The 25,770-nt window shown below is 36.3% G+C and overlaps 5 protein-coding genes across 8 annotated transcripts; all 5 read left to right on the forward strand.

Moving 5' to 3' along the window:
- The first annotated feature begins 11,520 nt into the window (after window positions 1-11,520).
- LOC106364528 (partner of Y14 and mago-like) lies at window positions 11,521-13,458 on the forward strand. Of its 3 annotated transcripts, none has more exons than XM_013804079.3 (5): window positions 11,521-11,671; window positions 12,303-12,560; window positions 12,650-12,763; window positions 12,854-13,060; window positions 13,148-13,458. In XM_013804079.3, exons 2-5 carry the CDS (start codon window positions 12,372-12,374, stop codon window positions 13,274-13,276), a joined length of 639 nt encoding a protein of 212 aa, XP_013659533.2. In that variant the 5' UTR covers window positions 11,521-11,671; window positions 12,303-12,371; the 3' UTR covers window positions 13,277-13,458. The 3 variants fall into 3 exon arrangements, with proteins under 3 accessions (XP_013659533.2, XP_013659534.2, XP_022563633.2); XM_013804080.3 differs by having other exon boundaries at window positions 11,523-11,671; window positions 12,310-12,560; XM_022707912.2 differs by having other exon boundaries at window positions 11,561-11,751.
- Window positions 13,459-13,932: 474 nt separating this feature from the next.
- On the forward strand, window positions 13,933-17,239 carry LOC106451866 (G-type lectin S-receptor-like serine/threonine-protein kinase RKS1). 2 transcript variants are annotated; one of them, XM_013893846.3, is made up of 7 exons: window positions 13,935-15,255; window positions 15,467-15,586; window positions 15,663-15,868; window positions 15,943-16,153; window positions 16,236-16,473; window positions 16,549-16,693; window positions 16,770-17,239. In XM_013893846.3, the coding sequence occupies exons 1-7, from the start codon at window positions 13,974-13,976 to the stop codon at window positions 17,097-17,099; spliced, it is 2,532 nt and encodes an 843-aa protein (XP_013749300.2). In that variant the 5' UTR covers window positions 13,935-13,973; the 3' UTR covers window positions 17,100-17,239. The 2 variants fall into 2 exon arrangements, with proteins under 2 accessions (XP_048622305.1, XP_013749300.2); XM_048766348.1 differs by lacking the exons at window positions 16,549-16,693; window positions 16,770-17,239 and having other exon boundaries at window positions 13,933-15,255; window positions 16,236-16,474.
- A 630-nt stretch (window positions 17,240-17,869) lies between these two features.
- Window positions 17,870-19,747, forward strand: LOC106367002 (multiple organellar RNA editing factor 9, chloroplastic). The gene is made up of 4 exons (XM_013806682.3): window positions 17,870-18,324; window positions 18,999-19,096; window positions 19,212-19,277; window positions 19,384-19,747. The coding sequence occupies exons 1-4, from the start codon at window positions 17,885-17,887 to the stop codon at window positions 19,557-19,559; spliced, it is 780 nt and encodes a 259-aa protein (XP_013662136.2). The 5' UTR covers window positions 17,870-17,884; the 3' UTR covers window positions 19,560-19,747.
- A 216-nt stretch (window positions 19,748-19,963) lies between these two features.
- On the forward strand, window positions 19,964-21,295 carry LOC106367000. Its single transcript, XM_013806681.3, has one exon. It carries the CDS (start codon window positions 20,121-20,123, stop codon window positions 21,078-21,080), a length of 960 nt encoding a protein of 319 aa, XP_013662135.2. The 5' UTR covers window positions 19,964-20,120; the 3' UTR covers window positions 21,081-21,295.
- A 2,157-nt stretch (window positions 21,296-23,452) lies between these two features.
- LOC106366999 (DNA-directed RNA polymerases I, II, and III subunit RPABC5) lies at window positions 23,453-25,097 on the forward strand. The gene is made up of 4 exons (XM_013806680.3): window positions 23,453-23,763; window positions 23,985-24,043; window positions 24,651-24,745; window positions 24,849-25,097. The coding sequence occupies exons 1-4, from the start codon at window positions 23,728-23,730 to the stop codon at window positions 24,872-24,874; spliced, it is 216 nt and encodes a 71-aa protein (XP_013662134.1). The 5' UTR covers window positions 23,453-23,727; the 3' UTR covers window positions 24,875-25,097.
- The last annotated feature ends 673 nt before the right edge of the window (window positions 25,098-25,770 follow it).

Here is a 25,770-nt window from a genome sequence, read left to right on the forward strand (position 1 = left end):
TCGATGTAAAACCCTCGTAAATATTTCGATGTTAATCCCTCGTAAACATTCGATGTAAACTCCATGTAATGTTTACGAGGAGTTTACATCGTTTCTTATTATATTATTATTAATTAGTATATAATAAATTTTAATTTATATTTAATATTCAGAATTTAAAATAATTTAAATTTTAAAACGAAATATGAAATTGGAAAACATATTTTAAAAAGTCATACAATAATATTTAAATTCATAATACAAAAAGAAAGAAAAAAACTACATATTCTCGAAGTAGTTGGTGGGGTTGCTCGGCTGTTGACGGGTTGGATCGGACTCTTGGGGATCTCGTGGTGGCATTCCAAGAGCGGCTCGTCTCTCACTCAACATTCTCTGCATAACCGGGTTTCCCACGGCCATCACGTCTAGCAAATCCTCAAGAGAGTCTAAACGAACCTGCTGGCTATCCATTCGAGCCTTCATCTGAGCAGTCTCTTCATCTCGTCTCGAAGTGTATGACGAAGTTGCCCTTGAAACTTCGTTAACAGAGCCTATACCGACTATCCGTCCCTTCTTTTTAGGAGCCACCTATAAAATCAAAACATATATTAATATAGTTAATTATGTTAAAATATTTAAAATAATGTAAACAAAAATTTTAAATTGTACCTCTTCGAAGATTCTGTCGACCTCTTCGGTGGACAATGTGACTGGTAATCCATCGGGAAACTCCTGGGTTAGTTGCGTCTCCCGTTCTCCAATCCGACCAGCCACTGTTTGGAAGAGTTTCTCAGATGCAGGATCCACAAAAACTCCGTCGGATGTGGCGTGAGTCATCTTGAATAGGCCAGACAGAGAAAGTAAGACTCCCGTCTTCTCGAACTACAAAAAAAAATTTAAATTAAATATTATAAATTATATTAATTCAATATTTTAAAATATATATTTAAAACAAAACTTACAGCTTCTAGACGGACTCCTACATGAGGTTTTTGTCCGGTTCTGTGAAGCATGGGCAAATGACCATCTTTATCCTTCGTCCTTCGAGAAGCCGAGCACGAATTGGCCTTTTTGATCGAAGAGGAGTGCTCCCAATAGGCGATAAGGCCATTCCACACATCCGTCGTGAGCTCAGTGGGCTTTCCCTCATACCCGTAGATCTCCCACTTGTCCTTCCAATCAGAGACTGTGTTGCAGAGGCGTATCTTTGCCTTTGCAACGAATTCCGCCTTCACCCTCTCGGTGATTCCCAAAGACCAATGCCACTTTTGCTGAAACATAAAAAAATTAAAAAAATTACAATTAATAATAAATATTAAAAATATATATATATATTTAAAAGTGAAAATTTAATTAAATTTAAAAATCTTATCGCAAAACATTTAAACCACGTGATCTTAACGTGATTTGGTGTCTTGCTCCAGTTCGGGTATGCCCCGTCGTAGTAACCCTTAATCGTCGCCGAAACACTCCGGCTAACACGGTTGTTAGCCCCAAACCTGAAAAAATACACTTTAACCATTAGAAAATAAAAATTAATTTAATTTTAATGTAATAAAAATTAATAACTTACCAATAAGTTCCTCGGGGTCTATCGGGGTCTAGAACATCCAAACCCTCCTGTCCAGGCTGGGCAAGCAAATCCTCCACCGTATATCTCGCGAAGGGATCATATGAAGGCACACGCAAATCTGGATGAACTGCACCTTCTGGGACATGCTCAGGTGCAGCCGCTGGAGGAGAAGGTGGAGGCATCTGCGGTGGAAGAGGAGGACTCGAAAAAACTCTCTGAGAAGTCTGAGAGTCTGGAACTGCATCGGAAGACGATGGACCGGAAGAAGATGTACCGGAACCATCGCCAAACAACTGGGCATAAGTAGGTGCTGCTGGTTTCCTTCTAGGAGTCATCTAAAAAAAATTTAAATAAATTTAATCAATTATGACGACATAATTAAAAAAGTATTCTGTTACCTAACTAATCACCTAAACTATAGTATTCCGTCATCTAACTAATCACCTAAACTAATTAATAACCTAAACTAACTTAAAAAAAAAAAGAGTAAAGAGAATGTACCTTAGAGGGAGAGGAGAGGAGTTTGGGAGGAATGAACGAGGCAGCCTCGTCTCGGCGTCTCAATATATAGAAAAAGATTCGTCGTAAACGCGACGTAATATTACGACGAAGTTACCAGGCCCGCGTTTTTTCATTTACGACGAATTTACCAGGCCCGCGTTTTTCGATTTACGACAAAATTACGTCGAAACGTCGTTTACGACGAATTTACCAGGCCCACGTTTACGACGAAGTTACCAGGCCCGCGTTTTTTTCATTTACGACGAAATTACGTGGAATAGATAACCATTTACGATGATTTTACAACGCTTAACCCTAAACACCGAGAATGAAATCCCTAAACCCCAAAGTCAAATATCATCTAACATCATATCTCTTCTCTACTACTTTGTACTCTTTCTCCAACTTAAACTCTAAAACCCTAAAACTCCAAATAATTTTTTAAAAACTAAAGGTAAATCCTCGTGTGAAATACATAGGTGATGTGGTGACCTTTGCAACTGGACCTTGAACCAATTCGTGAAACCATACGGGATAATAAGGATCGTCATAATCAACCTGCAAAAAGCAGTTATTCTTAATTAATATTGAAGTATCAAAACACTTACTTAATTAATCAATGTATGAGATATATTACGTACCTGTGATTTTAACCACTTGACAAAGTGCTTATCTTTACGTGTGTCCACATCAGTTGCATATATTCCTGGTATTGGTTCTTCAACTTGATATACAAACATGCTGCAAATTAAACAAATAATCAAGTCATACATAATTAACTTCAATTCATATAATTAACATTCACAAAAATATTTACCTTTCAAAGTAACGGGTCACTGCATCCTCGCAGTTGAGCAGAATATAAGTGTGGGCACTATGTTTATCCTCTTCACATGACCACCATACTTCTTTCGTTTTACCACCAAACCGTGCAATTTTGCAGAAAATGTCAGGAACACCATCAATTGGATATGATGTCGGTACTCCACCATCATCATATCTTCTAGGAACTCTTTTCCTCGTACGAACAGTTGGAGCAAAGTAGTATGATGTGAAGTTAGATGTTTCGGCTGTCAAACTCCCCGCAACTATTGAACCTTCCACCTTTGCAAGATTTCTTGCTTTCCCCTTCAAATGTTTCATCTGTCGCTCATACGGATACATCCATCCGTTGTGAACAGGTCCATGAAGCAATGCTTCATACGGTAGGTGGACAACTAGATGCTCCATGACGTCAAAAAATGAAGGAGGAAATATCTTCTTCAGGTTGCACAATATGATCGAAATGTTATGATGAAGTTGTTCGATGACTTCTTCCTTGAACGTACGTGTGCTAAGATCTCTGAAAAAAGCGCCGATGGCTGTATATTGCAAAAGTAATCAAATTAATAACATTTCATAACATATGTATATATATTATAAAATTATAATTACCTGCAAGTGCTTCATGGACATTTGCTGGAAGGAGCTCGGCAAAAGCAAATGGAAGTAGTCGTTGCATAAACACATGACAATCATGACTCTTCATTCCGGAGAACTTTTGACCTCGTTCAACACATCTTGACAGATTTGAAACATAACCATCAGGAAACTTAACTTCTGATGCAACCCAGTCAAACAAGGTTGTTTTGGCTTCTGATGACAACCGGAAGATGGGAACAGGAACGTTTCCATTGCTCTTGATATGTAACTCACTTCTTGAGCAAATATCAGGTAAGTCCATCCTTGACTTTTTGTTATCTTTTGTCTTCCCAGGGACGTTAAGTAATGTATTCATGATGTTCTCAAAAAAGTTCTTCTCAATATGCATGACATCCAGATTGTGGCGTAAGAGAAGATCCTTCCAATAGGGTAGCTCCAAAAATATACTCTTCTTATGCCAATTGTGAGACACACCATACCCATCAGGCATATTTACAGGAACATGCCAATTTCCTCCAACTTTAAATGTTTCCTGAGCTCCGTAATAATCAATGTCTGCTTCGATCTGCCGGCCGGTGAGATATGAGGAGGACCGTCTCTGACAATTTTTTTGTGCCGAAACAATGTCTTATTTCTTCTGTACGGATGGGCAAGTGGAAGAAAGCGACGATGACAATCAAACCAACAACTCTTCCTACCATTCTTCAGTTGAAAAGCATCCGTCGATCCAAGACAATATGGACAAGATAATCTTCCATGTGTTGTCCAGCCAGACAACATCCCATAAGCAGGGAAATCACTTATCGTCCACAGCAGAACTGCTCGCATCGTAAAATTGTTTTTCAGGGAACAATCGTACGTCCTCACCTCTTCTGACCACAATTGCTTTAGCTCTTCTATCAACGGTTGAAGAAAAACATCAAGAGACCGTTTTGGATGCTTCGGCCCAGGGATTAATATGGTCAAAAATAGAAATTCTTGTTCCATGCACATATCCGGCGGTCAATTGTACGGCGTAAGAATGACTGGCCACAAAGAATATTGTCTACCAGACATTCCAAATGGGCTAAATCCATCGGTGCATAACCCAAGATAGACATTCCGAATATTTGTAGCAAAATCTGCGTGTACCTTGTTGAAATGTTTCTACGCTTGCGTCTGATGGATGTGCAACCTCACCATCTCTCTGGACATGTTCCGCATGCCACCTCATCGACGCAGCAGTCCTCTCAGATTGATATAATCTTTTCAATCTGTCTGTAATTGGTAGGTACCACATCCTTTGGTACGGTACCCTATTCCTCCCACGGCCTTGCGGTTTGAATCGTGGTTTTTTGCAGAATCGACACTCTTCTAACTTGTCATCTTCTTTCCAGTAGATCATGCAGTTGTCGATGCAAACATCAATCATCTCCGAAGGCAACCCAAGACTATAAACCAATTTCTGAATCTCATAATAAGATTCAGCAGACACGTTGTCTTCTGGCAAATACTCTTTAAACAACTCCGCCCATGCATCCATGCAATTCTCAGGTAAATTATGATCCGTTTTAATATTCATCATCCTAGATGCCTTCTCTACAACCAGTGTAGATTGGTTGATTTGCAGCATCTAGCATTTCATAAAACCTTTTTGCATCCAAATTAGGTTCTTCTACATTTCCAGTTCCATCAGTTATTGTTGTAGTTGTTTCCAAAAATGAATCACTAATCATATCTTGAATCCTATCATGATCTACCATCTGCTCATGATCTTGATGATAATTATATTCATTATGCAAATGATTCGGTTCTTCACTATGATGACCATCCTCAAAATTATTATTACTACAACTAGCTTCATTTCCCCCATAACCCTCTCCATGTTGATACCAAATGTAGTACTGTGGTGTAAATCCTCTGTTTACTAAATGCTTCCATACAGTTTCACTACGTGCAAATTTTGAATTCTTGCATTTTCGACAGGGGCAGAACATCTTACCGCTTTCCTGTGTGATCGGTGTACAGCCCGCCTGGTGCATGAATGTCTCTAGCCCCCTCAGAAATGTGTTCGTCACCCTCCCGTCGGAATCTTTGTGCAAATACATCCAACTCCGTAACTCGTAAATACTATCGCCACCGGCCATTTTTTTCTTAGATTTTTTTTTGAAATTTTTTTTTTCTGATTTTTTTTCGGATTTTTTTTTCTCCCGTTTGTGTGTTGTGAGGAAGAGAGTTGTGGGAAATGACATATATATAGAGAAATTTTCGAGTTGGGTAGTTGAAATATAAGATTGATTTTACAAGGAATATTTTACATGGTTTTAACATAAAATTTACAACGATTTTACGACGAAATTAGGTAAGCTAAAGCACATTGAATACACGTTTTCACCTAAATATAACGGTAACATGTTTCGTTGTAATGTCGATGTAATGATTACGACGTATTTCTCATTCCACGTACATTCGTCGTAAACTTACATGAATTTTACGACGAAAACTATTCGTCGTAAATTTACATGGCGTTTACGACGAAAGATGGATTTCTCGTAACTGCGTTGTAAACACCATGTAAATTTACGACGAAATATTTTCGTCGTAAATGTTCGTTGTTATGGACACGTTTTCTTGTAGTGATATGTATAGTCTAAAATGATCGTAGTTATTTTTGTTTTTAAATCCAATATATCGTTTCAATATTTTTACGAGTACTTACTACACCTTATATATGAATTTTATAAGCTTGATTTTACATGTTTACGTTAGATACCCATTATATTATATTATATTAAAAATGAATTTTTTAAGTCAAGTTATTTTTGATTAATTGTTTTGACATTTAATTTAAGAATTATACTTGGAGGTCCCCTTATTATTAACTCTCTCATTAGTCTTGGATTTTAAGAAACAAATTCAATAAGGTGCATAAATAGGAAATAAAAATATTCCTAATTATAAGCTGGAGTTCGCATTTGACTTGGAGATTACGCAAACCATTCAATAAGGTACCGAGAAATTAGAAATAATATATATTCATAATTAAGATCGTGTGTTCGTACCAAGTAAAGCCAGTTTGGAAATATTATTATTGTTTTGGAGTTATAAAACTATGGGAACACAATATTATATGTCCCGTAATCTCGATCTTATTGTTATTGATAATAAGATCGATTGTGCTATTTTTCATTGTTTCACAACTCTTAACGTACATGGAATATATTGTATTTCCAATATTTCGATGTGACCTACTTTTTAACATAATGTTTGAAGGTTGCTATATAATAGTAAGACCTTATACTGTTTCCCTCACGAACACTAACAAAGACTCGCAAGAAGTTGATAACAAATAAAACGATGGCAAATTTTGATCAAGTGTCTGCATTGAAACCTTTCAAAACAATGTGGAGAATAAGGGTTAAGATAATTTGGGTATGGAAACAATACTCTGCTCGGGCTGGAGAGAACATTGAGATGGTTTTAGTCGATCCAAGTGCAAGTCATGTGATAACATTTTGTAATGCTCGATCTGACAATATTATATATGGATTCAAAATCCTCTTTGATATATTTAATTTTCTTGCATACACGTACATATATGTACATTGAAGTGAATACGTATATAATTAAATATTCACCGCAAGTGAGGATGCTAAATCTATAGGAAATTCAAAAAAAAATTATTTTTAATGCTTCATTTGACCATTAACCAAATTGTAATGAAATACTTTTTTATAATTTTCTTTTTTTTTTCTTCAACAATTATCTTGATTTGATTTAATTTTGCATGGTTTTACAAATTATAATATGAAATGATTGGTTGGGCTTCAGGATTGTCTAAAATACTTATAACATGAAAACAAATAAGTATTAATAGTCTTAGGGTTATCACCAAAAAATCAAAAGCCTCAACCATTTTAACCGAACATACAAAAAAAATTATTGATTTAAAATGTAGTTATTTAAATGGGTATTAAAACCCAAAACAACCAACCCAAAAAAGAACTAATATCCGAATTAAACAGACCTAAAGTCTTCTTATCTTCAAAATAACAAAATTATTAATCACATCCCGGGCAAGGCCCGGGTCTTATCCTAGTATAGATTATAATATAATATTACTAACAATGAAGAATTATTTATTTTGACGAATACAACAACATGTGTTGTTTGGTACATGTAAATAACATAGATAAAGGATATATAATGTTGTTGACACTTATTTGTATTGTTCATGTTTGAGCGTTATGATTTGTATGGTTGTGAGACTACGTAAATGTGTGTATGGATGAATAGTGGGTATCATGTTTGGTGGTTGACGCCTTAATAAATTATGATATGATGAACACATGTACTCGATTAGTTGTCGTTAGAAATTTATTATAGTCATAATGTCACGCCTTGATTATTTTGATTCAGCGCAATATGTACGTAACTAATTCCATATTTGCATAGTAAAGATGGTCTTGTTTAATTAATAAATATTATATCACCAAAACCGATTGAACCAAACTTAAACCCTCTAGAGTTTATAGACAGTACCTCGATCAAACTCATACTCGAAGCTACAAACAGTTTCAAATGTGACGTCGTTAAGCTTAGTTATCGGTCCTATATATTAGGAATGCATTACTACGCCAAGTTCCATGTTCTGAAAATCTACACTAGTGAAAAAAGCTCACCTCGAGAACTAATGTTGTGACCATCACGGTGCACACATTATCGTCAATATTAGCTCAATGACATCTCACTTTCTCACGTAACTCGTGCACGCAATCTGAAACGTTTAGAGTAAGGATCATTTTCTCATTGAATTTCACTTGATGGATGCAAGGGGCAAGGATAAGCCTGTCACCGTCTTTTCTCCCGGCGTTAATTGGGTTCAAAAACACCTCCCAGAGAAGATAAAAAGCCGACGCGAAGATGGAGAGTTGGTCGGGACAGTGATTTCGTTAGGAGAGAAAGAGGCCCACAAAGGAAAATTGAGATGTATATTGGGCTTAGGCCCAACTCTAAATTCGATTTAGTCAACGTGTGACATTGTCAACCTCACTCAAGCAATGATGTCAACAGACAAAACCACTTTGGTCGGTCCTAGGGTGGGCATTTTACCCGAAATCCGAAGTGGCATCCGAACCCGATCCAAAAAACCCGAACCGAAATCCGAACCGAAGTACCAAAATATCCGAACGGGTATTGAATTAAGAGAGATTGGATATCCGAACCCGAACGGGTAATATCTGAACCCGAATGGATATCTGAAGATAACCGAACATATGTATAATTAATCTTATATTTCTAGTTTACATCTCTCATTTTATATAAAATATTTATATTGATACTACACATACTTTAAATTCATATGATATACATACAATTACGAAGAAAATGATTTGCTATTCACTTAAAATGCATATCAAACTTTTTATTTCAACAATTAACAAAAAGTTACATCCAAAATTTTTTTAAAAAAAACCAAATTAATGTTTTTTTTAGTTTGAAAATGTTATGTCCAAATCTATTAACCATTCAATCTATTTAAAATAAAAAATTAGTTAAGTGAAAGTTAGATATTTAAATACAAGAAATTTGAGAAATGAATTTTTTTTTTTAAATCTAAAATCCGAACCCGATCCGAAATAACCGAATACGAACTAAAAATACCCGAATCCGACCCGAAGTACAGAAATACCCGAACGAGTTCTATACCTCTATACCGAAATACCCAAAAATCCGAAATATCCGATCCGAACCCGAACCCGAACGGATATCCGAACGCCCACCCTAGTCGGCCCAAAGACAACCTGTCTTAACATTAACCAAATCAGAATATTTATGCTTATAAAATCATTTAAAAAAAAATCACTTTTTTGAGGAACATTATTAATAAATAACATTGCTCTCATGTATGATTAACAAAATTGCCTTTGCTGATGTGTCAATTCCATAGCTTCTCTCACACCAAATATTAAACTACCCACAACTTACTAGGAATATTAAAATATATGCCATCCAAATAATTTACTATATCATTTGTTACGGGCGTAGGGGAGTTTAGTGGACAATAAATAGACGACCACCTCGCATTTATATGGTTCTCGGTTTATAATTTTATGCAAACCGATTCAATCATTGTTGATAAATTGACTGGTATAATGTATAGTTTAAAATTAAAACGCTCCTACTTCATCGTGGCAGTGCACTATACTGATTGTACTAGAAATAAATATATACCTATATTTCGTTTACTATGTTTGTGAATCATATATATAAGATATAAATTACATTATGCTAAAAAGATGTTAGAACTCACTAGATTTATGATCAACCAATGATTGGAGACATAAACATGGACAATTCTCCATGGTCAATTTTCAAAAAGCTTGAATATTATATCAATGGTTGAACTGAACATATTGAATAGAGACAACCGAGATTACATGAATTAAATCCCAAAAAAAATTCGGTTTGGTTTACTATTTGGACTGGTTTACTACATTTGTGAATAATCTATCTAAAAAAATCATAGTTTGAAAAATTAAGATGAATTTCCTTATTTTCCTAACTGTGCCCTAAGCTCATTATTACAAAGTTATATTGTATATATTGTGCGTGTCCGAGAAGCAAAATAAGTTACTTGCTATGAACGATTTTAAATGTGAGATTTTTTGTAGTTGTAATTCTTTTGGAAAGTTTCAAATGTATAAATAACGCAAATTAAGTTGTGAACGGAATGTTTTGGAAAGAAGTATATACACATTTAATGATTTTAAAATCGTTATATATATGGTATTAAAACTTTATACCCTACTTTCTATACGTCAAAACTGAGGTAATTTAAACCTTCTATATTTCTGAAATCGCCCATGTATTTCCTTTTATAAATACCACCATATAGCTATATAATAAACGTATACCGACTTTATTCAGTCATACTAGCACACCAGCACATGTTTCTTAGTTTTCTCTCTGAGTCTAGCTTAGCAAATGGCAAATTTTAACTTTGTTTTCGACTTAAAAGTCTATGTGGAAAATCAAGGTTAAAATCTAACGCCAATGAAATAGAATTCAAGTTCTAATGGTTTTACTAGATACCAACATGAGTGATTTGTATGATAAACATATATATTGTGTTGTTCATAGTATATGGTTGGATTATATATATATGTTTCCATCAATAAATGATTGAACAAATAGTAAATAGTTAGGTTTTAGTGTTTTGGTGTTTGATTTATTTGGCCCAACTAACGTTGAGTTCATCTTCGTTATAACATGGTGATATGATACACGCGACGGTGGAAAAGGATTTGATTCATCAATTTGAACCATTCTTAGCAGAAGGAATTACGAACTTTCTCAGCAACTTTTCACTCAATCATTCATGTGGATCTTATCGAAGGAGTCTAATCCCATCTCATTATTCTCAATTTCCCATTATATAAGAAACCTATGTGAGGGACAAGCAAGTGCTGCAAAATACCTTTTATATGTATATATAAATTAGCTTACTATAATCTCACTATAATCTCCATACCAATTTTTTTAATTGTAGATCTTTTTTCAACTATAATTTTGAAACATGGTTATATGAAGTGGGAATATTGTTTCAGGTTTTGTGTAATGACTAATCAAGTTTTAGTTATTGTCCTTTGTATCAGTGATTCAAATAATCATGTTTAATCATTTAAAACCTTCTAAAGGTATTCATATACTAACCTTAAAGTATGAGAAATTTTCTAGGATAATATTTTTTAAGTTTTTGTCACAAAATAACTTTCAATAAATAAAATGATCAAAATAAGTTTTATTAAAGGGTGAAAATGTATTTTTACCATAGAATTAACTAATGTAGACTTAGGGTTTATAGTTAAAAGGTGAGATTTTGAGGATAAAGTTTCAAATTTAAAAAAATAAAAATTAAAAATTTCAAAATAAAAAAAGACTATTTTGGTCATTTTCTTTTTTAAGGGCTATTTTATGACAAAAACTTAAAAAATGACTATTTGAGAGAATTTCCGTCTAAGTATACAACATTAAATTAATTTAGGTGTTTTTTATTTACAATAACGTTATTACCTAGTTATGTTTGTATTTTGTCTGTTTGGTTTTCCAATCGAATTCACGAAGAATTCAAGATCGACTATTCAATATTATTAACCGCTTGCTTTTCACCGGACTTGCGCTCTCCGACAACCGGAGAAAAGCTCCATCTCAAAGGTCAATCTTTTCCCCCCTCTTTCTTCTCTCTCTCTATTGAACCGAGGTGTAGGAAACTCCGGCCGCCGGCAAAAAAATAGGTTAACTAAGTTTGGTTGATTCTCAATGCTGGTTAACTGCAAGGAGTCGAATTAGAGAAATTTTGTTTTGAGCCTTAAGAGTGGTCAAACTTTGAATCCGAGAAAGTTATGGTTTAAGGATCTGTATTAAAGATTTGGCTTGTGGTTACTAATACTAATACCAGCCCAAAGAATGTTGTCCCCCAAAGATTTGTACTTTGCTGATAATGCAGAAAGAAAGCTTGGGACTTTGTACTCTTTTTTTTTTTTTTGATCTTAGAGGAGGTCAAAAGTTAGTGTTGAACTATTGAACTGAGTAACTAGCCACCTGTTTTGATTAGTTTTCTCTGACTTTTGATTGCATGAATTTTTGAAGGCAGTTAGTCACTGGTTGTTTCTGTGGTTTGCTGAGATGTTTAAACTATACTTCTTTTCATTTGGCTTCTTTCACAAAGTGTTGTATGCAAACTCACTGTTAACCGAAACTGGATTTGTTTTCTGTGTAAAACTGTAAATATTTGAATCCATGAGTTTTTTTTTTTTTTTTAATGATCCTTGAACATTTGATACAGAGAGCAGATAACTTATAGCTGAGAAAGAAGATAAGTGACAAGGGTACTGAAAAAATCTGAAGGAATCAGATGGGAAGCAGCAATAGAAGCGGAGAACAAAGAAAGCAAATGGCTGAACTTAGCAAAAACCTTAAAGGAGGTGAGAGGATTCTGGAACCTACACGTAGACCTGATGGCACTCTCCGGAAACCTATCCGGATTCGAGCTGGACATGTTCCAGAAGATGAAGTTGTCATCTATCAATCCAAAGGCTCTTTGGTATGGAGTCTTTATCCCCTCAACACTCTCTATTCTGTTCTTGGAAATGAAATAGTATTTAGGCCTAATTTACATTTTCTTTCCAATAGATGAAGAAGGAGATGGCCTCACAAGGACCTCCAGGTTATGAACCTGATCCAACTCCTAAACCAAAGACCAAAGCTGCTAAGAGGAACGAACGTAAGAAAGAGAAGAGATTACAGGTATGTGTCTCTCAACTCTATCCATATGTAAATTACTAGCTTCGTCTTCGGTTACTGGAACATGCTTCAAAATTATTATCATCTCTGCAGGCTGCTGCAGAAAAAGGTAACAGCTCTGAGGATGGATCAAGTAATGTAGACAAGGAAGAGGCTGTTCCCATTGTCACTCCAAGCAGTGGACCACAATCTGTGGATGTATTGGTTTCTAGTTTGGATGCTTTGAACCTTGGTGAAGCACACAATCAAGGAACTGCTGGAGAAGACATTGAGAAAAGGATACGTGCACTTAAGAAGAAAGTAAGATTAAGTGTCCTCTCATTCACTACATCATTGTGGCAGTTTGGTGTAATTGTTAGTTTCTAATCTTCTGTTAACATTTTGCAGATACGACTCACAGAAGCTCAACAGCAGAAGACTGCTCCCAAAGACCTAAAGCCTGAGCAGTTGGAGAAGTTCTCTAAGTTAGAGGAATGGAGGCAAGAACTCAAGGCCTTGGAGGATAAGGAGGCATAGCTTTCTGTTGCATCTGACATGAATTGTCTAGCTTTCAGACAGGGTGTAGCTTTTCTCATGAAAATTGTTAGAACCAATCCAAATTTGTATGAATGAAAAGGAGTGCTGTTCTTTGAGGTTTTGTCAGAAATTTTGTTAATGAACTTGGCTCAATGCCTAAATTCTCATGGGAATTGATTCCACTTTGTGTGGTGGTGTTTGGTTTGCAACTAAGGCATGTGCTTACAACTAGATACATGAATCAATCAAACAGAAGAAAAAAAAAACATTTTGGGTATTAGTGTATTACCGCATTAAAGAGCATGGAGAGCCAACTCTCAAAATTTGGATATTTTTTTCTAAAAATGTGGAAAGTGATTAGCTTACCTCACTAGCTTGAAAGTGACTTTTGTTTTGTAAGTTTTGTTCTTTGGTAAGTTCATGTATAAGGTTTCAAATATCATAAAACATAAGTATTTATTATTGTAGGGAAACTGGGCAGAGAGGCTATTTAGTGAAGGAGAGAAAGAATGTACTAAGTAATTATTGTTGGTGTCATTTATGTCACACATGAATCTGTTACTACATCTTTTGAAAGTTCAACCTAAGGTGTTTGCTAGTTAGTTCAGGTGAGACCCACTTAGCTTTTAATAGGAGACAGTAAGCATTTATAACTTGCATCAAGCTCTGAACAGACACAACACACACAAAAAAAAAAATGAAACTCTTCTTCTTCTTCTTCTTCTTCTCCCTCCTCCTTGGATCCTGTATCGGAGCCAATGACACAATTATGAGAAGGCAGTCCTTGAGAGATGGTGAGGTTATATTCTCTGAAGGCAAGAGGTTTGCTTTTGGATTCTTCAGCCCTGGGGAGGACTCTAAGCTTCGTTACGTCGGTATCTGGTACGCTCAGATCTCTGAGCAGACTGTTATATGGGTTGCAAACAGAGAACGTCCCGTTAATGACACGTCAGGGCTTGTAGTGTTCAGTGGCAGAGGGAACCTCTGCTTATATTCATCAGCCCATGAGACTGAGCTTCTATGGTCGACTAATGTCTCAGATAGGATCTCTGAGCCAATGGCTAGACTCTCTGATCTAGGCAACCTCGTTGTACTTGATCATCTCACTGGGAGAACTCTCTGGGAGAGCTTTGATCATCCTACAGACACTTTTGTTCCTTTCATGAGACTAGGCTTCACAAGAAAAGACGGTTTGGATCGGTTTCTAACGTCATGGAGATCTCCTCAAGACCCTGGTCTTGGGAACTATACATTGAGGATGGAACGTGGAGCGTTTCCACAGACAATGATGTACAACGGTCTGAACCCACTGTGGCGTGGAGGTTCATGGACAGGACAGAGATGGAGCGGTGTCCCTGAGAAGACACTCAAGTCCATCTTCAACATCTCCTTTGTGAATAATCAGGACGAAGTGTCCAACACTTACGGCGTGTTGGACACTTCAGTGATAACAAGAGTGGTGATGAGAGACGTGGGAAGCTTGCAACGGTTTACGTGGAACGCAAGGGAGAAGAGGTGGATAGGGTTAAGACCTAACCCTCAAGAGCAGTGCGACGGGTACGCTTATTGTGGACCGAACGGTTACTGTGATCCCTTGAGTAGAGACACGTTGGAGTGCAGATGCTTACCTGGCTACGAGCCCAAGACGCCTGAGGATTGGAACTCGAGAGATCCTTCAGGTGGGTGCACGAGGAGAGATGATACAGGTTTAACATGCCGTGGGAGAGAAGTTTTTGTGAAGTTGGAGCGTGTGAAGATTCCAGACACGTCAGGTGCAATTGTGGATATGAATGTTACGTTGAAGGAATGTAAACAGACATGCTTAGGGAACTGCAGTTGTGTCGCTTACGCAAGTGGTTACTATGAAAGTGAAGGAGGACCAAGAGGGTGTTTGACATGGCACGGTGATATGTTGGATACGAGGACTTACTTGAGCTCAGGACAAGATTTGTATGTACGCGTAGACAAGGAAGAGTTAGGTACACTCTACAACTTGTATGTTCTAGAACATTGATGATTTAGTAAAGATTTCAATAAATAATTCTCTTTTTTTTTTTTAATTTGGAATCTATTTTTACGTGATTTTTTTCGAAAATTTTGGGAAAAATAGACGAAATGTTTCATTTGGCTTTGTCCATGACAAAGAACAAGCCTCAAATGTTTACTGTTATGATTTAATGCTTGTTTCAGCACGGTGGAACAGAGAAGGGTCATCAAGGAAGAGGAAACTCATTTGGATTCTCATCAGTTTGATTGCAGCTGTCATGTTAGCAACGGTTATGTTGTTCTGTTTTGTAAGGAAGCGACAAAGTAAGTAAATATCTTTTAAGCTCATAAGTTAGTTTCTTAGCTCACAAGTAACTAATGAAAACATGGTCAAGCGCAGAGTCTAAGAGGCATACAAGATCTACAACAACCTTTGCTACTAGTTATGTTGATTTTGGAGACTCACTAAGATTTGGAGAACAGCTTCATGACAAGGAAAGAAATAGGGAGTTGCCTCTCTTCGAGCTTACCACAATCGTTGAAGCGACAGACAACTTCTCTTTAAATAACAAGCTTGGAGCAGGTGGTTTTGGATCCGTTTATAAGGTAAGGAAGAAGCCAAAAACATAATCTCAAGTTAAGTGGTATGTTTAGTAACAAGTTGTTTTGTTTATCTTCAGGGAGTGTTGGAGAATGGTATGGAGATAGCTGTGAAGAGGTTGTCAACAAACTCAGGCCAAGGAATGGTAGAGTTCAAGAACGAGGTCAAGTTGATATCAAAGCTGCAGCATCGGAATCTCGTGAGGATCTTAGGGTGTTGCGTTGAACTGGAAGAAAAGATGTTGATATACGAGTATCTACCTAACAAGAGTCTAGACTATTTCATATTCCGTACGTTCATAACTTAATTATAATATACTTATTTCTTATGAGAAAGACCAGTGACTTTATCTCATTCCATATGTTTCATTAGACGAAGAGCATCGAGCACTTCTCGATTGGCCACAACGAATAGATATAATACGAGGGGTTGCTCGTGGAGTCCTCTATCTTCATCATGATTCAAGGCTGAGGATCATCCATAGGGACCTCAAGGCAAGCAATGTACTTCTTGACAATGAAATGATCCCTAAGATTTCAGATTTTGGCATGGCGAGGATCTTTGGAGGCAACCAGGTTGAAGGAAGCACGAAACGGGTCGTTGGAACATAGTGAGTTAGCTCTCTCTCAATCCACACAACATTCTTCTTTTCAATCTTTAAAGTGGTTTCAACCTCTTTTCTCAGTGGTTATATGTCACCGGAGTACGCAATGGATGGCCAGTTCTCCATAAAATCTGACGTGTATAGCTTTGGAGTATTGATTTTAGAGATCATTACCGGAAAGAAAAACAACTGTTGCTTCAATGAATATTCGAATCTACTCGGACATGTAAGTACAATAAAACTGCATTTTGTTTAAGAGAGAACAATAACATACGCAAATGTTGTTTTTTCTTATTGTATAGATTTGGGATCAATGGAAGAAAGGTGAAGTAATAGAGATCATAGACAAACTGATGGACGTGAAGAGTTATGATGAGAGCGAAGTGATCAAGTGCATACACATTGGGTTGCTTTGTGTTCAAGAAAACGCTTCGGACAGAGTAGATATGTCTACCATTGTGTTCATGTTGGAGCAAAACGCTATTGATCTTCCATCTCCGAAGCATCCGGCCTTTACTACGGGGAGGAGAATAGAAAGTAATGATGGTGGCAGCTCCTCTGGTGGTTGTCTCAGCGGACAAAACGGAAATTCTATTAATGACGTCACCCTCACCACCATTCTTGGCCGCTAACAATATTCCAGTTATTTCTGATATAATGGTTTTATTTTTCTCAAACAATTTATTGGTTTATATATTTTGATTGGTTTAGAAATCCATATAGTATTTATAAATTCAAGTAAAATATGCAAATCCGGAAGTTTTTCCTCGGATTTAGTCTTTGTATTTTTAACTAAAAAAATCCAAACAAATCCATTCAAATCCATTATAAAATCAAATATATTAGTAAATTCGTACGATTGAATAACACTTGATTTGATATAGAATTTATGAATCATTAAACCAATAACACATGATTTTAATACAGATTTGAAAATCATAAAATCAATAAACTAGATTTAGTTAGGATTTTCAAATCCATTAAAATTCAACAACCAATATCCCCTACTTATAATAACAACTCGAATATTTTCTTATATTATTGATTTTTTTTTAGAATAACTACTCTCCTATGGTGCTTATTGATGTTTTTTTTAAATTTCCAATGTTGTTTTGGTATTTCTTGTTAATTCCATCTTAAATAGATGTGTTTCCAACGATTATTTTGTCAGAAGACTTGGTCAATTTTGATTAAAAAAAAGAACTGGTCATCTAATTTCCAAACTTGGAAAGATTATTTACTTGGTTAACGATATTTCTTAAATCTCTGCTGTAACTTAATTTTAATTAATAGTTTTAAATGTTACTAATCAATGAGTCTTAATTAAATTGGATTATAAGTTTTGCTCCTATGGGCTGATTATTAACTCGGCCCAAATACTAGCCCACGAGCATTTAAGAGATTTAACCACAACACGATGTCGTTTTATAGGTCTTTGAGAAGGCAGCAGGTGAGGAAACTATCTTATCCCCTTCCACCTCGCTCGCTTTCTCCAACTGCAATGGCTTCCTTCACTACATCTTCTCCTTCCTCCTCGCTCCTCCCCAAAACCCTACTTCCCATAACCCACCTGACACGCTTCCATACACTCTCTATCGGGAAATGGAACCATCCTCTGCTCCGGAGCATCTCCACCGCGGAGTCTCGCCGTCGGGTGGCGATTGTCAAGGCTGCGACGGTGGATTCGGATTATTCATCGAAACGGAGCAGTAGCAACGAGCAGAGAGAGACGATAATGCTTCCTGGATGCGACTACAACCACTGGCTGATTGTGATGGAGTTTCCCAAGGATCCGGCGCCAACGAGGGACCAGATGATTGAGACTTATCTCAACACTCTCGCTACTGTTCTTGGAAGGTTTCGTTTTTTTCTCTTCTCAGTAGAGCTCTTCCATTGTTGGTTGATAGTTATAGCTATCGAAGCATATTGAACATCTGATGTAGCTTGTTAGCAAGTTTCTTGAACTTGAGAAGGTTGTTTGAGTCTGTTTAGCTGCTTGAAGTTGAACCACTCTGCAGTTTACAAGTAACTAAGTAGCGTCGTAGGTGATCTCGAGCCGTTCCAGTTACGCGGATTATAAGCAAAAGGTTGTTCTTTTGGATTTGGAAAGCTCAAACATTGTCTCCATATGTGTACTTGGAGCATCCAAAGTGGCACTAACTAGGAATGATAATAGGTGGAAGTATAGAAAGGATCTGTTTTTTTTCTTTTGCATGTTTTCTTCAAGGTATGTATAAATATAAATTGCAGTGTTAAATGGTGTCTCTTTGTTAAAAGATTGTGCGGTGAACACTGTAAGCAAGTAAAGACTAAAACTTTAGATTTGGACTCATGAGTAGAGTTTTTCCTGGATAGAGTGAGGAAATGAATCTTCGGTTCATTTGTTGCTGCTGGCTGTTTTTTGTAGAGAACTTGAATCTTATCTACACTATCGTGCTGCTGTTGTAACCAATTAGTGTACTTGTGTCAGTTTTCCAGCAAAACCAATTCATTGCGTGTGCTTATTGAGTGTACATGTGTCTATTTTCCAGCATGGAAGAGGCGAAGAAGAACATGTATGCGTTCAGTACCACCACGTATACTGGATTTCAATGCACCATTGATGAAGAAACATCTGAGAAATTCAAGGGTGGGTAGTTATTTACTGATCAATGAAAGCTTTAAATCCTATTTACTGAATGTGTATGGTTGTAATGGTCGAAAACCTTCAAGATATTGACAGCTTAGTCTTAAAACTTTCACAGGTTTGCCTGGAGTTCTCTGGGTTTTGCCTGACTCTTACATAGATGTCAAGAACAAGGACTATGGAGGTAACCCATCTCACCCTGATTAGTGATCACAGTGTCTCCAAGATCTTGTATCCTTATATCCTTGTATCCTTGTCTTGATTTTTGTATGGTATTTTGTTATGTTTAGGCGACAAGTACATCAATGGAGAGATCATCCCCTGCACATACCCAACATACCAACCAAAGCAGCAGCGCAACAACTCCAAGTATCAAAGCAAGAGGTACGAAAGAAAAAGAGACGGTCCACCTCCTGAGCAGCAGAGGAAACCAAGACAAGAACCAGCCGCTTCTGATTCCTCTTGAACTATTGATAAGACAAGTCCCTTGGTAACGGAGTGTTTGAGATTTTGATCAATCGGTTAGTCCCTAGCTTATTCAAACCAGATGTTAAATCGTCTAGTATCAGTGACGATACTGTTTCATCATCGTTAGGAACAATCGTTTATGGTTATAATGATTTGAACTTTATCTGGTTTAAAGTTCTTCGGCTAGTATGTGTTTTGGTTAAAATAGATTCGTTCTAGAATATGGTATAGTTTTGGTTAAGGTTCGGTCCGGTTAATATGTTTGGTTGGAATCTCTTTGTCCACCGCTCGTTTGCCCCACGTTTTCTCAATACCACTTCCAGACAAGACAATTGCGTCTCCAGACAACTTTAGTTGTAGGGTCACTACACACTCGTCACCATCTACATCAGTCGTGCCCACCTTATCAACACATCACATGAAAACAATACGTTACACGGACTTTAAACCAAACCTTTCAAATCACTTTTAACCAGTGCTCCACTCAATCTTCTGCTTTCACCAAAACAACAGCTGCTAGAGAGAGATCCTTCAAGCTCTCTGAGAATCAAACTCCAAGATGGGCAGCTTCTACGAGCATTACGAGTTCCCATACGATTCCATCCAGGTTAATCATCTCTATGATCACAACTATTATGATAACAATCAGCATCAGCAGTTTGGTCTCAATCCAATGAGTTATAATTGTTATGATAACTGGAATGGACCTGAGTATGAGTATGAAACAACAACCTCTGCATCTGTTGCTTACTCTGTCTCCACCATGTCTGAGCCGAAACACTTGTTCTATGGTCCTAGTTACTACACAACAACAACCTACGAGTCTCCTTCTCAGTTTAGTATCTATCGCAATGTTCAAGGCTTCAACGAGCCGGAGTTCGAGGAGTACGACCCGACGCCGTACGGTGGCGGCTACGATATCGTTGCAACATACGGGAAGCCTCTTCCTCCATCGGAGAAAACTTGTTACCCTTCTTCAACCGCTGGTCAAGCTTCACCTCCTTCTCCTCCGGAGATCATCGCTCCCGTTCCTCTTGGAGTTTATGATGGTGGTGAGAAGAAAGATGTCAAGAAACGCGTGACTTTCTCTGAGCCGTTAGAGGAAGCCAAACCATTGGAAACCATTAAAGAAGAAGAAAATGATCATCAAGAAGAAGAAGAAGAAGAAGAGGCAGAGGAAGAAAAAGATCACAGTTTAAGCAATGGGACCGTGCAACCTGAAACTGTAGATAAAGTTGAAGTGAAAGCTCTGTATGTTCCGTCTGGTTACGGCTTAGAAGCCACTGATCTCTGCGAGGTTATATTCGGAGGCTACTTTCCTTGTGTCTTACGTAACAAAAGACGTCTGGAGGATGAGAACCGTGCGGCTGAAGTTACTTGCTGGGATAGCGCGGATTCTGATCCGTGGAAGACGACTTCAGACTACCTTTTTGGGGATTCGTATCCGTATGGTTATGAGGATGGAGTTGGAAGAAGACAGTTCGAGATCTCCTCTTATGGTTATTACCAGAGGTATTAACCGGAGTTATCATGTGTCAAAGTGAGGTAAGAGCAACATTGTCTTGATAATTGATGAAGCTGACTTATTGGAGAATATACATGCTCTTTCTTGTATGGTTGGCCAAACGTTCTTATCAAATATACTCGCCATCTCTACCACTAAAGTATAGTATAGTTTTGTTGTAATTTTTATTAAGTAAATTATTATAAGCATGGGTGGGCAAAAAAACCGAATCAAACCGAGTTAAACCGAACCAACCGAACCGAAACCGATTCAAACCGAACCGAAGTCTATTTCAAACCATTTGGTTGAATATTTTCCCAACTCGAATGGTTCGGTTTGGTTTGGTTTTAAACCGAACCGAACCGAGAAACCGATGTGTTTTTATAATTATTTAAATTAAAAATATTAGTAATACCAATATACTAAAATTCTAATACTAAACCACATATTTTCTATTTTTTATTGATTAACATATATTCTTATAACCTAATATGTAATCATCAAAATATTTGCTTTAAAATATTTCATTCATTGAAGGCTTTTTAATTTTAATGATGTTGGGATTTTTTACCTTAGTTAACTTTCATTTGTTTTAATTCTTATATATACTTTTTGTGACTTTTTAAAGGTTTTTGTTTGAGTTTTATATTGAATTTAGTTCACAGAGTTTATGTTTACATAATTTATGTTGTAAAACATAATTTCTCTTAGAAAAAATAAACTAAGAAGAATCTAATTAAACCGATCCAAAAAATAAACCGAATACAAACCGAACCGAATATAAACCGAACCAAACACAAACCGAACCAAACTAACTATGGTTTACTTCAGTTGGAAAAATACTAGAACCGAACAAACCAAACCGAACCCGAACCGAATCGATAAAATAACCGAAGTGCCCACCCCTAATTATAAGAGTTGATAGTCTTGTTTTTTAAGATGAGCCCATATCAATCAAAACATATATACTTTAACAGATGGTTCAAGGAAGCAAAAAGTTCTTAAATCTCCTTTAGTATAAAAATATCTTTTGCAGTAAACTTGGAATGCCAGTTTTTTTTCTTCTTACCTTAAGAGGTTGATCTAACCGGAATTAATGTGTTTAACACAAGAATGTAATGTTCTAACTGAAAACGTCAGTTTTATGGTTTACGGTTTGGGTTTAGGGTCTAGGACTGTTTAGGATATAGGGTTTGAGTTTAGGGTTTATGGTTTAGGATTTGGTTTAGGGTTTAGGATTTGGGTTTATGATCTAGAGTTTGAGTTTAGGATTTAGGGTTTAGAGTTTGAGTTTAAGATTTAGGGTTTAGAGTTTTGGTTTAAGATTTAGGGTTTAAAGTTTTGGGTTTATGATTTAGGGTTTAGAATTTAAGATTTAGGATTTTTAATAGTGACGTCATTTTCTTTTACCAATTATTTTTGATTTTTTCTATAAAAATTAATATTTTTATTATTAAATTTAGCCGGTACTTTGTTTGGTTATAAGAGAGACGGTGAATTTAAAGGTGACCTAAGTTTTGTCGGTTCCAACTGAAATGTCAGTTTTATTTTTATATGGATTAACTGAAGATGTTAATCTTTGTTGGTACTTTAAACTGACAGTAGTTCAACTTGGTGAATAATGATATGATAGGGACACAGGGAAACAATCAGACCAAATAAACTGTTTAATCAAACCGGCTTCAAAAACCTATTAAATTGAAGTAGTTCGATAACAGAACCAAATTCAAACCCGACCCAGTTTTAGTCACCCAGCAATCATATATAGGCATTGGCGTTCGGGTACCCGTTGGCATTCGGATCAGGTTTTTCGGGTTTTCAGATTTTCGGGTTTACGCTTCTAGGTCTCATACTAAAATTTTATTAGTACGGATCGGGTTCGGATAATAACACTTCGGGTTCGATTCAAAATTGTATTGCATCATAAAACCCATAAAGTAATCATATATCGTACGGATTCGGGTTATATCGGTTCGGTTCGAATATAACCAAAGTAAAAAACAAAATTTTTGAAGTAAAACATAAAGAAAAACATCTAAATTAAATAAAAATTAATCTATCACATATAAAATTGATAAAATAACAATAAAATGTTAAATTAAGCATGAAAACAAACATCATTTGTAAACAATATGTATTGCCTTATAGAGAGTAGACTTTTTTATTTCAATGAGCAAATTATAAAATACTTATTTATAACTAATTATGTACTTAAAGCATTTATTAGAATTTTAATATTTATTATTATATATAATATTACCACAGATATTGAATTTAATAATTGGAATACTTATATATATTTTAAAATATTTATATTGACTATTAATTTCAGATTTTTCGGGTTATCCGTTCGGGTTCGGTTAATAACACTTCGGGTTTGGATATTTTTTGTACCACTCTACAAGATCCGTTCGGATATTTTACGTTTCGGGTCGGATAACAGGTCGGGTTTTTCGGTTCGGGTTCGGTTCGGATTTCGGATTCGAGATTTTATGCCCATGCCTAATCATATATCATACGAAACGACGGCGTTTCGCCGTCCCTTTTGTGTTCTTCACTTTATTAAAGGAAGCGCGAAGCAGAAAACCCTAAACCCCCAAATCGAGAAAGAGAGAGAGGCAGACCCAAGTGTACAGATTCACGCAGTTCTTAGCTCGAGAAGATGATTATCCCTGTACGATGCTTTACATGCGGAAAGGTTTGTTTCACTTCCTCGGCTTTGCTAAATCGAGCGATTCAAATCTTACTTTAGGGATTTCTCCGTCTTTCTAGGGTTTTAGCTACTCTAAAATTCGACAAAAGAAGAGATTATCTTATCTGCTCTATGAATGTTTTATCGGATAATTACGGTCTGTGTCTTTTCGAGAGATAAAAAAAGTTTCGAGCTTTACGAAGCTTTTCACTCTGTGATTTTTATAGGTGATTGGAAACAAGTGGGATGCGTATCTTGATCTTCTCCAGCTAGACTACACTGAAGGGTAAGCTACAAGACTCTTCTCCAACTAGTCTAAAGGAGCGTACTTTATTTGAATTTGAGAGGAATTAGTTTCAGAACTTCGTACTGTGTACTTATTTAATTGAGAAACGAAAGCAATGAAAGATATTTGTTTAGTAATGGATTAAGCTTAGGATAAACTTCTGTTTATGGTCATCATGTTACAACTGGAAGAGACTATGTTCCGCTTATTATAATTTTGATGTTTCCCGTCTAGTTTTGCTATTTAAAGTAAAACTTGTTGGCTTTTGATTACATTTGTGCGTACATGTTTGACTGATCAGTCTCTGTGAAAATTATAGAACTTTTGTTTGCACATTCGAGAAATTAACCACCTGGTCTGTGATTTCTGTTGGAAGATAATACGTGATAGATATATTTGATTAGTTAACACCATTTCATTAGTGGAGGCACAAACCAATGAAGGGTTGATGTTTAAGGCTGTAGCTAATGATCTGATCTTTACTGGTTATATTTATATGTTGTTGGATAAGAGTGTTGCGTCTATCTTGTTTAGTTTGTATATACTTTATCTGTGTTATTTCATCAAACAAATTTAGTTTTTATTTAGAATTTTTTTTTTTTCGCAGGGACGCACTTGATGCGCTCAACTTAGTTAGATACTGCTGCAGGCGTATGCTAATGACGCATGTTGATCTGATTGAGAAGCTTCTCAACTACAACAGTACACTCTCCAAACTCTCTATATATCTTTGTGTTTCTTTTGGCTTTTTTTCATGTTGGATTTATAACTCAGATGCAATTTATTTTATATTTTTTCTTTGTAGCTTTGGAAAAATCAGACAACAGTTAGAGGAGGATGCAAATCTGCTGAAAGAGGATTCAACCTTAAAATATGTATGAAAACTCTGTGTTTGGTGTAGAAACTTGAATCGATCTGAATATTATGGGGTTTTTGAAGACGCTGGTGTTTTGTCATATGTATGTCAGTGACTCCGTGTGATTCAGTGTTATAATTTTATGAGCTGAACGAATTGTTTTCCTTTTGAGTAATTAATCTTTCAGTAGATTCATGATTTTTCCATCTAACACAACGAACATATGGTTTTACAAAGTGAAAACCTTGATCACAATACTAAAAGCAGCATATACTCAACGGTGAAGCTGCCACGTCCTCAAAAAAATCAGCCAATGAGTAAGTTTGTTTTCACCACGTCATCATCGCTTGGACTTTTTTTTTGAGTTAACATTTTAACTCAGCCCATACCAGGCCCGTGTTGCCAAACCTTTGTTTTTCCTTTAAAGTTTGAGAGTCGATGATCTTCCCCGACTCTTCCTCTTCGTCTTCGTCTCCAAAACTCAGAATTTTTAGTTACCTTGAGACACTACTGATCAATCAATGATGATCTTTAAACTCTTCTTGATTTTTTTCGTTTCACCTCCCGTTGATCCTCCTCCTCTTAAAGCGCTACGTCTAAACCTAAATACTTTCAAAATCAAGTTGGCTGTAGAAACGCATCTCAGTGATACGATCAAAATCAAGAGGCACTTTGATGAGGACATTCAACCAGAGCCGGAACCAGACCTAACTGAACCTGATATCCAGGACATGATCAGCAACATAACCAAATCAGAGACAGTTCAAGAAGTGCCAGTACCAACCGTATTCAAGGGAGCTATCACTAGACAAAAAGCTAAGATACTTCAACATAAATTTAATGAAAGCATGATACTTGCTTCTGATCTTGG

Source organism: Brassica napus, chromosome C8 (assembly GCF_020379485.1).
Source record: "Brassica napus cultivar Da-Ae chromosome C8, Da-Ae, whole genome shotgun sequence".
In the NCBI taxonomy this organism is placed as follows: Eukaryota; Viridiplantae; Streptophyta; class Magnoliopsida; order Brassicales; family Brassicaceae; genus Brassica; species Brassica napus.